At 40.9% G+C, this 16211-nt stretch overlaps 1 protein-coding gene across 1 annotated transcript in view; it reads right to left on the bottom strand.

The window, feature by feature from the left end:
• Positions 1–15408, bottom strand: part of LOC121529584 (SH3 and cysteine-rich domain-containing protein 2-like) — a 29563-nt gene extending 14155 nt beyond the window's left edge. The window contains exons 1-3 of the mRNA XM_041817523.1: positions 15066–15408; positions 11002–11096; positions 8469–8553 (exon numbers count right to left, since the gene is read on the bottom strand). Coding sequence (XP_041673457.1) covers positions 8469–8553; positions 11002–11096; positions 15066–15378 — 493 coding nt within the window. The 5' untranslated portion in view covers positions 15379–15408. The remainder of the gene's footprint in view (positions 1–8468; positions 8554–11001; positions 11097–15065) is intronic.
• Between the last annotated feature and the right edge of the window lie 803 nt (positions 15409–16211).

The following is a 16211-nucleotide window of genomic DNA, read 5'->3' as shown; positions in this document are numbered from 1 at the left end:
ACTTCACAAAACAGGTCTTCAGTCTAGAACACTCTCATCACACATTTAGCCATTCTTTTGCAAAATGGATATACAGTTTTACTTGGCAGATAAGGTTCAGCTGTAAAGATGCTCCCTGGGTTAGTCAAGCAGCATGCTTTGACTTTCCAGGGAATGCATGACTAGAAATCCCCACATGAATAGATAAATTAAGGACAATGCGTACTAAATGCAATAAAAATTAGTTCAAAAGCAATTAATCTATTGTAGCATGAATCTAAATATGAGGGTGCAGCAAGCTTTATGCTATAAAGGAGGAGGCTGGGGTGGAAGATGTTAAGCTTTGACATCAGCAGCAGGAGCATGGTGCATCAGCATTAATATGAGCAGGGATTAGTGAGAAGTACGTCATTATTAAAACACAGCTGTGTTGAGAGAAAGAGCTGTGATTTGCTGTGGGAGCTTGGAGGTAATAATTCGGATCAGCTGGCTGTCTGCTAATGACGGAAGGGCATATGACTTTCATGTCCTGCATGAACTAACGCTGTGCTTCTGTGCTGTGAAATAGAGGTTCCTGATAGACTTTATACACATTACTTTTGGTGTTCCTGTGCACCCAGGAACCCTGGATCTTCCCTTGTTGTCACACATTGTTGGCCAGTGTGCTGCATTGACTTAACTCTAACCCTAACCCTCCCATGGAACAATCTTACGTCTGTTTTTCTGTCAAAATGTGTTCAAAGAAGTAGCCTTCAATAGGAATAAAAAATTATATTGCATTTACTGCTAGTTTTGTGCACAAATATATGAAATAATATATGACTACATTCAAACACACTGTTAGCATAGCCCCCCTCATGAAGTACCCCTTGTTGCACAACGTTGCCCTGAGGCAACGAGAAGAAAAACTGAATTTCTGAATATACAAAATAAAAAAAACTTCATAAAACCTGATGAAAAACCCTCTGTACAACTTTATACATACATATGATTTTTTTTTATTTAGAGTGTGTCATTTTAAACATGATTACTAAGGCAAAAATTCTTGCCTTCTTCTCATACGCTGTGCTCCTGTGACCATGTGTCAGAAAGGGATGTCCCGCCTTCAAATTTTAACTGATAGTGGCTCCAACATCTTATTGGACTAAAATTTGATAGTTTTTAAAACACTTTGATTGGTTGGCATCATTTAAGTTCACATGCACTGGGCATGGGGCTTAAAACAACTTTCTCTTGCCCAAGGGCAACGCTGTGCTGTAGAGGGGTAACACATCAGCCGCCACTATTCTTGGGGGAACAAGCATTCAACCCCCTTGGATGTTTTACTCTGTTATTGATTTTATATATCAATCAAGGTCATTATAATCTGGATTTTCAGACCAAAACATTTTGCCAAAAAAAAAAAAAAAACCCTTTTAACTGTTGAAGTGAAAACAGATTTCTACAAAGTAATGTCAATTAGATAAAAATATGTAATTTAAAAGAAGTGACTGCATAAATATTAACTCCTCTTTAAGTAACCTATCGAATTCAACAGAAGTCCAGCCAGCTAGTGCTAGTAGTCTCACAATTAGTAAAACTGGGATCACCTGACTGCAGTAAATGTGTCTCAGGTGTTTTTAGTATAAAAACATCTGTGTCTGGAAAGTCCAGTCACTGGTTAATCAGTATTCCTGGCTACCATTACACCATAAAGATGGAGAACATTCCAAGCTATTAGAGGAAAGGTTATTGAGAAGTATAAGTGAAGAGATGGACAAAAAAAAATCCAACATACTGAATATACACTGGAATTCAGTTAAATCCGTCATCAAGAAATGGAAGGAATATGGCACATGTGTAAACCTGGCTAGATCCTCACAAACAGAGTGACTGTGCAAGAAGGAGCCTAGGGAGAGAGGCCACCAACACACCTTTGACTACTCTGAAGGAGTTACTAGCAAAGAGAGTGGCAAAGAGAAAGCCACTTTTGAAGAAAACTCATATTAAATCTCGACCAGACCAAACAGTTCTTTTTAGCCACCAGACGAGAAGCTATCCCCACTGTGAAGTATGGTGGTGGCAGCATCATGCTGTGGGGATGCTTCTCGGCAGCTAGCCCCAGAAGGCTTGTAAAGGTAGAAGGTAAAATGAATGTGGCAAAATAAAGAAAAAGCTTGGAGGATAATCTTTTTCAGTCTGCAAGAGAACTGCAGCTCGCGGGAAAATTTATTTTCCAGCAAGACGCTGACCCGAAGCATACAGGGAAAGCTGTACAGAAATGGTTTAAAGACAACAAGGTAAATGTGTGTGGCCGCGTCGAAGCCCAGACCTCAATCCAATAGAGAATTTGTGGCTGGACTTGAAACAGGCCCAGTCACTGTGCAACCTGACAGAGTTTGAGCAGTTTTAGAGAGAATGGCGTAAAATTGCAGTGTCCAGGTGTGCAAACCAAACTGAGATCTATCCACACAGACTCAGTGCTGTGATTGTAGCAAAAGGTGCATCTGCTGAATACTGACTTGAAGGGGGTAAATATTTATGCAGTCACTTATTTTACATTACGTTGTTTTTAATTGGCACTACTTTGTAAAAATCTTTCATCCAAGGGGGTGAAAACTTTACTAGCAGTTCTATCAAAGTAGCCACTTTCTACAAACTATATATATACATCAATAATTTCATACCAAGCTGCGTGTTGGCGACTCTGACAAACTGCCAAAACTGGAGCGGCTCATCTGTGCCAAGGACGTCCCGTAGCGCAAGGCAGCATACACAGGATCTACCCGCATCCTTGCAGCCTCTGAAACCACACACACACTTTTATAAAACTCATGCATGCACACACTTATCTTCAATAAATTTACAAGTGCGTGAGTAAACTATTAGACACACTTTAGCACACACGCTACAATTTTTACTACACACTGATTATCCGAACATTATTATTAATGTGCCTGTGCCAATCAGGAGGAAGCAGAGGATCTAAATATAACCGTAGTAATTCAGTTAGTCCTGGACCAAAGTGACCCACTTTAGATCAGAGAGAGGACAGCAGCCAAAGTTTAAAAGACATCAAGATGTTCTAATTGATCCACAGTATAGGCTTTGATTTATTCTAATGCTCACTTATTAGAGAGATATGTGTCTAATGGCTCTAATATATCTGGAGTGGTAATTGAGTAGAGGGATAAGATTTAAAATATGGAAATCCTAAGAAAGTCTTCACTGCTGCATGTCATGATGATGGCAGTGCTCGCTCCTGTCAGAGTGCTTCTGAAGTTAGGAATTAATTTCCTGGTCTTTTCTGCATCCAGCTCACAGCTAGTTAAATGGAGGATGGATTTGTTTTTGTGCAGGGCCAGAGGTGCTACGATGAAGTCAGAGCAGTTCCTTTTTGAAGTCAGTGCTCTCATCAGATACATGAATAATTTAACAGGAACACCAAAAAAGAGGCATTATTCAGCATAAACATCTTGAATCTTCAAGCATATTTGTGCTTTTAAATGACTGTGGCAGTGAATGATGGAGCCAGCTCTGCAGAGAGCGCTTCTATTGTATATGAAAAACGTAAACAGAGGAAAGCTGTGCTGAAAGACTCTATTAGTGCTCTCATCTTTACAAAGACTCATCTTTTAGCTGAGGCTTTTACATTCTCTTAACCTTCAGGCTTTTACATTTCAGAGCTGAAAGAAGAATTCATTTTTGATATGTTTTCATGTGTGTTTCTAAAGTGTCTTTATCAACCTTGGGCTTTCAATTTAAAAGTTTGCCTGAATCAAGGTGTTAACAATCCCTATCTTTAAGCATAACTTATGCATAATACAGCTGTCGTTCTCCTAGAAAGAAGACAGAGATCCAATCATTGAGAACTGAAAAGGGAAGGTAATCAGATTTTTTTTTTTTTTAATTAGATTTCTGTTGGGGCTTTTTATGCTTTTATTTGAGGGATAGGGCAGTGGATAGAGTTGGAAAATATTGAGAGAGAGTGGGGAATGACATGTGAGAATGGAGCCACATGCCAGATTTAAACCTAATCTGCCTGCTTTGGGGGCAGGTGATGATGCTCGATATTATCAGCAAAATATCAGGTAAACATCAGTATCGTCAGATAGCAAAATTTCTGCTGATATGTTAGGCATGCATATCTGCAGTGTACATCATTTTTTTATGGACAAAAGTATTTGGCCATACCAGTCAGTTATTGAACGCAGGTGTTTCAATCAGCCCCATTGCAAGTGTATAAAATCAAGCACCTAGCCATGCAGTCTCCCTTTGCAAACATTTGTGTACAAAATGGGTCGTTCTGAAAAGCTCAGCGACCTCAAGCTGGCTACTGTGATGGATTTCACCTTTGCAATAAGACAGACTGTGAAATTTCATCCGTGCTGGATATTCCATAGTCAACTGTAAGTGATATTATTAGAAATTTGAAGCGTTTAGGAACAACAGCCATGAAGCAGAAGACCATGTAAAATCACAGAGGGGGTGTTAAAGCTTAAGGTGCATGGTGCATAAAAGTTGCCAGCACTCTGCTGATTCCATAGGTGAGGAGTTCGTAGCTTCCTCTGGCTTTAATGTAAGCACAGTATCAGTACAGAGGGAGCTTCGTGGAATGGATTTCTATGGCTGAGCAGCTGCATGCAAGCCTCACATCACCAAGTCAAATGCCAAGTGTTGGATTGAGTGATGTGAAGCACACCAACACTCGACTGTGGAGCAGTGGAAACATGTTCTGTGACGTGTTGAGTTACATTTCCTTCTTTGGCAGTCAGACAAGTGAGTTTTTCAGGGTTCAGGTCCCTTATCTCCAGTGAAGGGCAATCTTATAACATCAGCATACCAAGACATTTTGGACAATGCTAGGCCTCCAACTCTGTGGCAACAGTTTGTGGAAGGCCTTTTTCTATTCCAACATGACTTTACCCCAGTGCACAAAGCAAGGACTATATAGACATGGTTGGATGAGTTTGGTTTGGAGGAATATGACTGGCCTGCACAAAGCCCTGACCTCAACCCCACTGAACACCTTTGAGATGAATTGGAACGGAGATTGCGAACCAGGCCTTCTCACCCAGCATCAATTCCTGACCTCATAAATGCTCTACTGAACGAATGGGTGCAAATTCCCACAGAAACACTAAAAATACTCTAGAAACACTCCACAAAATCTTACCTAAAGCCCTCCAAGAAGAGTGGAAGCTGTTATAGCTGCAAAAGTACCTGTATTTGAGTACAATGTCATTACAGTCCCTTTTGGATAATGGTCAAGCTACTTTTGTCCATATAGTTTGCCTCTAACACTCAAGATGGCTCTTCATGGGCCCTCAACATTATGAATGAAGCCCCAAACTTAAAACCTCTACCAGACTGCCGACTTCTCTGTTTTTTGTTTCGTTATGTTTTGTTTTTACAAAAAAAAAAAAAAAGAAAAAGAAAACAGGTGAGCATATAGCAACACTGGTATCAGTATAAGCTAAAATGAGTTTGGAGGGGCACAGATGGCCTAGTGGTTAGCCTGCTCCCCACGTATGTGGGTGGCCCAGGTTAAAGTCTGGCCCTTAGCTTCTTTATCAGCAAATATCAAACAGGTCTGTTTTCTTAATCAATGCGAGGTTGAAACTTAGAACAATATCTGTTTTGCAGTTTGCTGTGACAGCCCCGAAAATGAGCTTTAACGTGAGAAAATTCACTGATTTACCAAATAAAGCTATTGCTAAGAAATTGCAGGATCTTTGTTTAAATCCATGCTAAAATTACCATCTAAAATGAATGTGCATGAACAGGAACTTGGCATTTCACTAGCCCTTTTTGTAGTTGTGAGGACACTTTGCAAAGTATGATTGTGAGTTTGACAGGCTGCACTGTCAGCTGGCCCCGGAGGAGTCTCAGGCGTCATGGTGCTGACAGTGCTCTAGGTTAAATGTAACCCTGACTCATGGATAGTGGCACAAAGTGACAGCATGAGGCGCTAACCCTGATTTAACATGGCATACAGTAAAAGAGCAGAGAGGCTTTTGTGAAATATTCAAGAAAAAAGAAAGGTTTTCTATAGGAATGGCAGATGATGGTGATAAATAGAAGAACAAATTCAGGTACTTCTAGAGCCTGGAGCCCAAAAACAGCCTGTGACTGCAAACTCAATTTGCAGTGTTTTATCCTTAAGCAGGTTTACTGTACAAAGGGAAGATGAAGTGACAAGCATGACAGGTTTGTCATATTTATTTCTCCTTCACACCAACTAAGAATAAAATGGTCTTTAAAATCTGATGTTGGGATTTACAGAAGAACAGCTGGGTCTTAGGATAACATATAGACTGTATATTAAGATGGACTGAGTACCAACTGCCTGGCAGTGATGCTTCCCCTGCTGAAAGCCAACAAAAATGCATCATAGAACCAACTTTCTCATACTACCTCAGAGCCAGGGAGAAACAAAGAGAGAAGAAAAGAAAAGCAAAACTTCACTTGATCATCTGTCCTAATGCAACTCAGTTTACCAGTGAAGTGTGTGAAGCAATGCTACAAATATAAATCACAGCACCCCTGTGATAAACTCTTTTTTTGCTTGGTCTGACCTGCTTCTTATATACTTTCTGAGCAGTCAGGTGATTCTGATGATGTAAAATGTCCATTGGGGGTCAGGAAGTGAGGGACAGTCAGGAATAAACAGAAACAGAAGACAATAAGTACTTTAAAGCTCTAAATGGACCTGATATCTGCAATTATCATCAGAAAATCTCTACATACACTGGCTGTGATCTCTACACTTAATCAATCAGTCAATCAATCTTTTTTTGTATAGTGACAATTCATAACCAAAGTTATCTCAAGATCCTTTACAAGGATTTTTTTCCCACAGTTTAGCTGATTTACCTGGCATGGGGGCTATCAGTCCTGCAGACCTTCTAGCACGGTCTAGCCATATGAGGGGAGATAAGAGTCTCAGGGAGTCTTGTACTGAGCTTAGAGGCTAGCTGAGCCTCTTTAGCTTTAAATCCCTCATTTTGTTATAAGAGTGCTCTTTGTCTCTATAAGATTTATTTGGGGGCTTATTTCCCTTATTAAGTGAGAGTGACAGAGGACAGAGAAACAAGAATTAGAGAGAGTGGGGAATGACATGTGGTGAAAGAGCCCCAGACCGGACTTGGTCCCAGGCCACCTGCATGTTTGGAGCACAACTGAACCACTAGGCCATCAGCACCCCTCTTTAGGACTTTCTTAAATCGAAATGGTGATATGCTATTAAACAAAACAACCTTATGGAGTTAGAGACTGAGTAAAGATGTGCTGTTTATGAACAAACCTGTGCTACAAAATGGCTATTTTATGTTAGTCACTGTAGCTGTAGCTCTAATTTGAGTACCATTTTTTGTCTCAAATGAATCCACATTTAAAAAGCCAAACTGTCTCCAAATGAAGAGCTGTCTGGGGGCTAAAAAACCGTCTCTACTGAGCTGAGCCAAATCATCTAGGTCTCTTCAGAGACACAGATTTCCCATCAAAACGAGAGAGGGTGGATGGACATCAGCTGAGGAAATACAGGTTAGATCAGAGTTTATTGTGCTAAACTATGACAAAACTACTCTGAACCAAACCGGACTACTTTGTGGAAATGGACCATACATGAGCATTGTGTGACGCCCCTCATCTGGGCTTTAGACTGATGTTTTTTAATTCCTGCCTCTTTCCATCCACACCACAGTGCTGCTTTATGCTTAGGTTTTCTTAAAACAAGCCTAATTTCATGGAGCGAACAACCCAGTCTGCACCTACACTCCAGCTGGTCTCTCCTTAAAGGAGCCATGCTGACTAGCATCTCCTGTGGTTGATATACTTACTTTTAAGAATTTCCTCACACAACCCCTCTTCAGAAATATCAAACAATCTTTCTTGATGTTTGCTTCAGTTAGAAGAAGGGGTTTGATATCAGTACCACTGTTCCCCCAGCCTGCCCCAATCTGCTTGTCTTAGCTTCAAATTACGTCATAGGTACAGTATGTCAGTGGGTACAGCGGGGGTATTTTGGCTTTGTGTTGTCAGTGTTAATATACAGTCAACTGGATAGAAATAGGGTTAACAGATCTAAAAATAGGAAGCATATTGTTGCTTAACACTCTTTCAACATGCACTGTTGTGCCAAACGGTTCCAAATGAAAAATATTTCTTCAGTCCAAAGACAAACAGTGCAAATCATGAACAGAGATGTAAAAAAGCAAACACAATACAACTTATAAATATTTATTCACATACTTTCAGGGTGCAGACCGTCCATCAGCCTCCAAGAGAAGCTGAATTTGTTCTTCCTCTTTCTATTTTTCCCCTTCATTCTCCTCGGGTTGTCAGGTGAGATGGAGACAGTTCTGGCTTTATCACAGTGCACGCACAAGCACACAAAAACAATAAAAAAGAACGACTAGACAAAGAGCAACAGCACAAAACAGAAGCACGTGGGACAGACAGAACTTGCTCACACATACTTACACACAAAGACACTCAGGTACGCTCACCTTGACTTGGCTGGACTTCCTTGACGACGGACAGTTGGTCATTGACGAGCATCGGGGAGCTGAAGTTTCGCTTGAAGGCTCCAGACTAATGGAAGAGAAAGGAGAGAGTCTCTTTAGGACCTCCTGTGCGCTGAAAGGACACAGATCCATGTTGTGATTGAAGGATGTAAACAGAATAATTTAGAAATCTGAATTTCAAACACATGAGGGTGCTCTGACAGATGTGTAAGGGCACTTGCAGCTCATTTCTCGCATTGAGTCACAAACTGATGCAAAGTGTTGGCTCTCTTCGCTGCCATTTACAAACAATGAATTCACTCAGCCCTTTACTTACACGGCTAATGCACACGCACAGACATGTGATTCTGCATGTGTGCATCCACACAACTGCAATTTCACACTGAATTAAGCTCCGTAAGTGTTACAGCTGAGATGTGCAGTCGGTTTTGACTTGCAAATGAGCCCCTGGTTTTGTCACATTACGCCGAGGAGAGAAAGTAACTGTGAGTCAAAGGTAATAAGTCATACGGTTGTTACTATACGATGTCCAAGTTGTCTGATTATATCATCACTTCATCAATTGCCTTCCTCACCCCCTCTGTTTCTCTGGCTTTGTGCTCCTCTTCCTTAAACACTGTGCTGTTCAAATTTTCCAAGTGGCCCTCAGTGGGTCTTGCCTCTGGCTGCATGCTAATGTCCTCCGTCTGCACTGAAGGATAAACACAAAAATCTCAGGCTGAAATCATTCTCAATTTACTGTCTGGGGCTCTCACCTACTATCGTCCTTCACCCTACGTCCAAATTAAAATTTCCACAATGGAATGAAAAATGCAGAACGCACTGCAAGTCTTTATTTGAGGTTTTCTACTACAGCCACATTCCCATCAAGTGGTCCGGTTTCAATGGGTACGGTTTGGTAAGGTTCGGTACGCTAACCCCCAAAATAGCTTGTGTTTCCACAGACACCCGTACCCTCACTTGGTGGGTGGGCTATGCATGTGAAGTCACATGCACAGCGAGTCTGCCGTTCCAGTAGCTAAGCTGAAGAGAGGATGAGTGACAGAAATCAGTAGGGTCAGCACAGATCCTCAACTGATGGACTATGTGAACAGAAACGTTTGAGTCGTAACAGGATGTTAATAAAGACAGGATGAAGCTGGGCTTCTACAGTAGGAACCACAAGCATTCACTAGGTGATGAAAATAAAATGAAAACAACTCTACACTCCTTCTTCTTACCTTAAAGGAAAATTTAGACCTTAAATTTCAGCAAATCAGCCATGTAGCAACATAATATCCAAGGTGACAGGGCAATAGATTGTTTTATAGTTGTATAAATAGTCCCAAGATGTCGGATTAACACTGATAATTTTATAGGGGAAAGATTAAGAAGACTGTCAAGTCAATTAATATTTATCACAGATTAAATAAAGTAGCCTTTGTAAATTTATGTGACTTCTATGTGGTTAAATACTGAAGTTATTTCCTTGAATGCTTCATGAGGTATATGTATCGAACGCTTAAAAAGTTTATATCACACCCTATAAAGTTGTGAGCTGTACTGTGAGAATTCTTTACATTAGAATAAACTTAAGGTTTTAGTGGTGTTGAAATCAAAAAGCATTAAGTAAGAAATCCACTCCTCTGATTAACAGAGCGGACTGCTGTGTTTTGTTTTGCAGCATGGCTGAGCATTTGTGTTGCTGAAAGCGACGTCAGTACAAACCCCTATAGTGTGTAGCTCAACCTTTTTAGAACGGATAGGTAAGATTAGTGCCCTTGCAGAGGGGTGCCAAAAAAGTAAGACTTTTGATATATGGAAACACAGAAAACCCATACCGTACCGTACCAAACTGAACTGGAACGCTAGGTGGAAACAACCTATAAGTACCCGAGTACTTTTAATCGTTGTCGAGAGCCAAAAACATTTGGGCGCTGGGTAAAATGTAAATCAAAAATAGAATATAGGGATTGGCAAATCTCAGAAACTCATTGACAACAGACCATAAACGGTTGTTGTGATGGATGCAGTATGTTTTTGGGTTGTCTTGCTGAAATAAACAAGGTCTTCCCTGAAGAACGTCTGGATGGAAGCATATGTTGCTCCAAAACCTCTCTAAACTTTACAGCATAGATTGTGCTTTTCCAGAATAGATAGGCACTAATGCAAACCCATACAAGTGTGTGCTGATAAGAAGCTGGAGGGTCCCGCTCCTCTTTAGTCCTTAGTTAAAGGTGTCTGTGTAGTATTCCACATTTTTCATGGGTGCAACCCATATACTCAGCTCTGCTGCTCATCCCACAGATGCATGTTCCTTAAAAATGTGGTGCCATTTAGAAGGGAAATAAACAGGCTTTTCAACAGTATAAGAGTTATTGCCAAGAAGCATCAAAGAAATTATCTACCAAACACAAATTTCCTTACATTTTTGCCAAGCTTCTTAACATGAAGTGTATTTGATTATTTTCGGAATGCCCTATAATACCCTTGTAATACAAAAGTGCAACTATAAATTCAGTGAGTGTATTCCTACCTTCCCATGACACAGCTGCTGTGATAGTTCTGACGTGCACCACAAATGAGCTGCCATCTTGCATGTTTTACACCGCAGAGCCTGTTTGGAGTTTCCTGCAAAGAGGGACACGGATGACAGAATAAGAGCAGGGGACTCAGACATGGAGGTTGCTTAAAACAGAAAGTTACAGCACGATGCACATCTGAAACAGGCGGCTGTGAGTGCTAACAAACTAAAGTGGACTCCAGATCATGTGAGCATGTTTGCATCTGTGCAGTGAGAGAGAAATCAAGAGACGTGTCAGGTTTCATAATCAACAGCTCCTCTGTCACAACAACCTGCAGAGATTGAAAACCAGCTGGAGATGTTTCAATCATAATCGATTGAGTCATCTTTGCTTCAAGTGTGTCAGTGTAGAGAGTTTTTTTTCTCATGGGTCAGGTCATAAGAAACCTTACTTGATTGTTCAGTGTTTTTAAGGATTACATGGTTGAATCTGTTTTTATCCTGCAAACATCAAAACGATGTCCATATTTGTACACTGACAGGTCTGTCATGGCGGAAACACCCATCAATCTGGATGACTCCATGACAAAAAAGACTGCTTTTACTCTGATGAGAAAACGCTGATTCTATGTCATCAGTTTAAGAGGAAACAGAGGCTGGGCTGTGTTTGGAGTACAGCTGGAGAGACGTGACGCGATGTATTACAGAAATAAAACTACAATGCATGCAAAGCATGGATGCAGAAGCAGAAAAGCAGGTTGGAGTCTGTAATCAATCATAGTGACAGGAAGTAAGTGTAGCAGAAATACTGTCAGTCCCTGGTAGAGCATGTAAGTGGCAGATTAAGGATAAAAGCAGTCATTCGTGTGCACCAAAGCAATCTCTCTAAATAAAATGCTGGTTTCTTTACAGGCACTAGCAGAGACAGAGGACTTGTCAATATCAGCGAGGTTGAGATCATGTAATGAGGTTTTCACTTGTGAAAATGATTTTTCTTTGAAACCAGTTACCACTGCAGTGTTCATGGAACACTTGGGCAGAGACTTGGAGGCTTTAACTGTTACTACTTTCACATCGTCACGATAAATGATAGGCTCAAATAGCAGCAGGGCAGCAAAGCTTAGCAAAAAGACTGAAAATGGAGGGAGAATGCTGGTAGGTGAGGGTAAGAAAATCCATCAACTATCCTCCCTAAATGTTTACATCACAGACTGTACATCAAGATGGATGCAACAACTGCTGCCTGAGAGTGAAGCCAAAAGATTTACCGCTCCACATGCCAACTGGCTGCAGGATGGGTTTTTAATCCCACCTTCTCTTCAAAGATAACACGTGGCACAAGGGTTGATTAAGCTATACAACTAAAACCCACAACCAATACAGTTTTCTCAAATCTGGAGGTTTTGGTCAAAGTGACAAAGTACTGTGCTTCTTCATTTTTTTTCTGAATCTAATTAATCTGATGCTAAAGAGAGGAAACATCATGGTTAAGAGATCAACTGACAATAGGGCTGGCCAATATGGCCTTGAATGTATATCTCTATACTTTGCAGACCTTTACGGTAAAGCATTTATAATAGTATTACAACGGTAGAGGATAACATATTTAAATGTGTATTCAGGTGTTAAAATCCACGTTTTCCCTCAATAAACAAGGCCGTAATGGCATAATACACTCGTGTCTGTGTTTAAGATCACAAGTCTCTGTGTTCACTTCTTTGTACCTGCATCTGTAGTTTTAAGCTTCATTTCTTTCCTGCTGAGTTGTGTCAAGCCGCTGCTGACAACACCATATTTCCTGATGTGGGCGTTCACAATTAAAGAACTGAGTGAAATAACAACTAAGGGCTGTTACTGTGATGAATTTGTTGTAAATAGTGTGTTTATCGATCCTTTAACTAGCGAAGGTAATGGTGAGTGTACAGCCCCAATGTGCTGACAGCTGCTTCTACGAGCTCTTTAAACACAACAGCTCGCTTCTTAGCTCTTATCTATTTTTAATCATTTTGTCTCACCTTGACTTACTGTCATATAAAGCTTGTAAAACATTAACCCTGCAGTCCAGCAAATATACTTTTTTTTTCAGGACAACCTGGGCTTTAAGAATATGTTTGCTGCAGTTATGTCACTTAGTTTTTAGTTAAAAACAGTTATGAGACTATAGAGACAAAAGAAAAAACCAAAACAGATATTAAAAACTGTATGTGTGACACACAGTAAACAAAAAATGACAAAGACTGTTTTGCATAAACATGTTCTCCCATCTCTTGGGGACCAAAAAGTGAAAAAAATAATTATTCTGTGACAAAAGCCTTCAAAATGTTAACACATTTACAAAAAACTCCTTACATATTTTTGTGTTAGCTTTAATTCTGACATTATTAAAAGCAGTTCCTGTCTGCAGTGATACAGAAGGCCACATCACAGGCTCTTTGACTCTCTCCATTATGAGCAATTAATTGTCACAGCAAATGTGACGAAACAACATGGTGGCTAATGCTAACATCTGGCAGAAATGATTGAAACTTATCAAAAAAAGACATTCAACATCAGAGTTACTGGTGTGAATTTAATTTTAACCTGACCTGAAAAGTCACCCAAGTTCTAGGCTCGCTGGAAAAGCCTCTGTAAGGGCTACGAAGGCATGGAAAGCGTCATTATAATGGTATAATGTCAGGCTACAGGAGCAAAGTGTCTCCAGTTATGGTTCAAAAGTTATTTAACTTTCTGTGACCTGTGTAGCTTGTCATATACAACAGTCTCAGAGGGTTAAAGCAATGCTATAATACGATTCACTGCTGCGTTTGGCTCAAGATGAATCAAGTTGATCTATCTATTGCAGCTCATAGCCTGTGCGAAGGCCCCACACAGGTCGACGTAGACGCTCTGCAAAGTGAGAACACTCGCTGTATAATGCTATTATTACAGACATCAAACTGGGAGAGGAAATAACACATTTGAAGTCACTAAGTTAATCACACTGACAAAAAACAAATGGCATTTGACTTTTACCTAGCTGGTCTTTGGTATCAGAGCGAAACATGTTGATGACTGGGCTCGGACTGAGCTGTTGACTGTCACATACCACTTTTCTACACTAATAGTGATATCAGTTATACCTTTTGTGTGCACTACAACACAACATATGCGTTTAAACCGACAAACTAACACGATAAACTGTTCTGAGCTATCTTTGCTTTCTTGTACGCAAGATAAATCTGTACTTCAGTTAGCAGAGGGAATGTGGCACATATTCAGCGGTTTCACCAGCTAGCGCTTCTCTGTGCCCGTCTTGGCTCCAATTATGTGAGCAACATAATTTACCAGCAATCTTCTCAATGATATTTTGGCTTCACTTTTGTACAACTGAGGAGACCAAGAGATATTGCCTATGTTAATATGCTTTGATGGCTTACATTCTGTTATTAAATAACCTTGTAGAGCTTAGGAGGAGTTGATTAATTGATTAGTGGATTTTGTGGCTATAATTTAGATCCATGTTAGCACTGTTTTTAGTCTTTTTGCTAAAGCCTAACCACCTGCTGTTCATAGCCCTTTTTGGAACTGGCAAACATCAAACTGGTTTCAATCTTTTCATAGTTATGCTGCCATGAATTAAACATTTGTATATATAGATAAATGTTTATCTTTCACTGAAGTAGGTATTTCTGGCACAACTTCAGAAACATCCAAGGTGCATGGAGTATGGTAAAGGTCTTGAAGGAACCAAAAAGCTCCAGCAACACTTGTAGTTCAAACAATAACTTTGTTAGTCCAACGCGTTTCAGCTTTGACCTTCATCAGAGTAACTGTTCTCAAAAAAAAAAAAGGTGTTGCTGGAGCTTTCCGTATCTTTTACTTTAAGAAATGTGAAAATCTCTAGGTTCAACAGTGGTGATTAATAATTCAAGCATTTTCAGCATATGGTGAGGCACTCTCCTTAAAAATGTTTTTTAGTTTGCACCAAATGAGACACGGTGTAAATAAAGACAGGGAGGTCAGACATCCTGTGCAAACCGCAGCTAAGTGCTGGTTTGAAAAAGCAAACAGTCCAAGGAGTTGGCTGACCACCTTACCGACTATCATGTTTTTGCAGTGTTGGCAGTTGGTAGGCTTGCGGAACACGTGGTCCTGGAAGCAGTGGGTGATCTGAGGTCGGGGAGGCTTGGTGGGCAGCGACGGGGAGAGGCTGAGAGAAGGGGAGTGGGAGGAGATGGAGGGGTTGGGGCTGAGAGACGGAGAAATGGAGGGTGAGCGGTCGCCGACGAGAGGGGAGCCAGGCATTAGTGGGGGAGAGGGAGGCGGCGGGTCAGTGATGAAATCCGGGGGCAGGCGAGCGTCGCTGTAAGACCTTTGGAAGAAGTTTTCCACACTTTTGCTGCGCATCATGGTCTTGAAGGAGAGTGAGCGTTTTAGTCTCTGAAGCTGTGAACACAAATTGACAGAAAAAGAGTGCAAGCTATGAATAAACACAGGATTAGCAAACATACTGCGAGCAATAACAAACGCCCCAAAGGCCCTCAGGACAGTGCAGGCAATATCCTGACATCCCTAAACACAACACTGCTCTGATCTTTGCGCCACAGGGAGAGACGGTGACTCATGAAATGCAATATCAGCTCATAAGGACACAACACATTAAAAGCTGAATTATCTGTACATTCCTGTCTTGTGCATGGTTAAACAAGGGCTCTTTTTTTTTTCTTTTTTTTTTCACCCACAGCCCACAGCCATACATGCACTGATGTATGTTAACAGCATTTCCCGGGTTTGGGGCATCAGTGGAGCTCCTGCAGTGACTGTCATCTATCTGAAGACCATCTTCAAGGCACTTAATCTGACAGTGTCTGCTCCTTGGATCGATTGCTCCCGCCACAGGTTTGCACAAACCAGATATGATAGATTTCTCCTCACAGGGCCGGACTTAAAGCCCTACAGTATGCAACGTCATTGAATTCACGTACCGTCACTTATGGGAACTGACGCAACCAGACATGTTTGTTCCTTTCCAGCTGTCATGACCAATAAGCCCAAAGAAATGACAGTCGCAGCGTTTCAAAAGTGAAACAATCAGACAAAAAAACATCACAGCGCTGACTACCATGTCTGTTCTCAGCAGCCATCTAGCACTGATTGGCCTGATAAATGCATGTTTCCTGACATCTCCCTCCGGCTCTGCGTACAGATGATGCAGCTAGTTTCCTCGGGGATAGGCACCCATT

This window comes from Cheilinus undulatus, linkage group 21, assembly GCF_018320785.1.
Source record: "Cheilinus undulatus linkage group 21, ASM1832078v1, whole genome shotgun sequence".
NCBI lineage: Eukaryota > Metazoa > Chordata > Actinopteri > Labriformes > Labridae > Cheilinus > Cheilinus undulatus.
The sequence above is the reverse complement of the archived record's forward strand: the minus strand, read 5'-3'. Positions and strand labels throughout refer to the sequence as shown.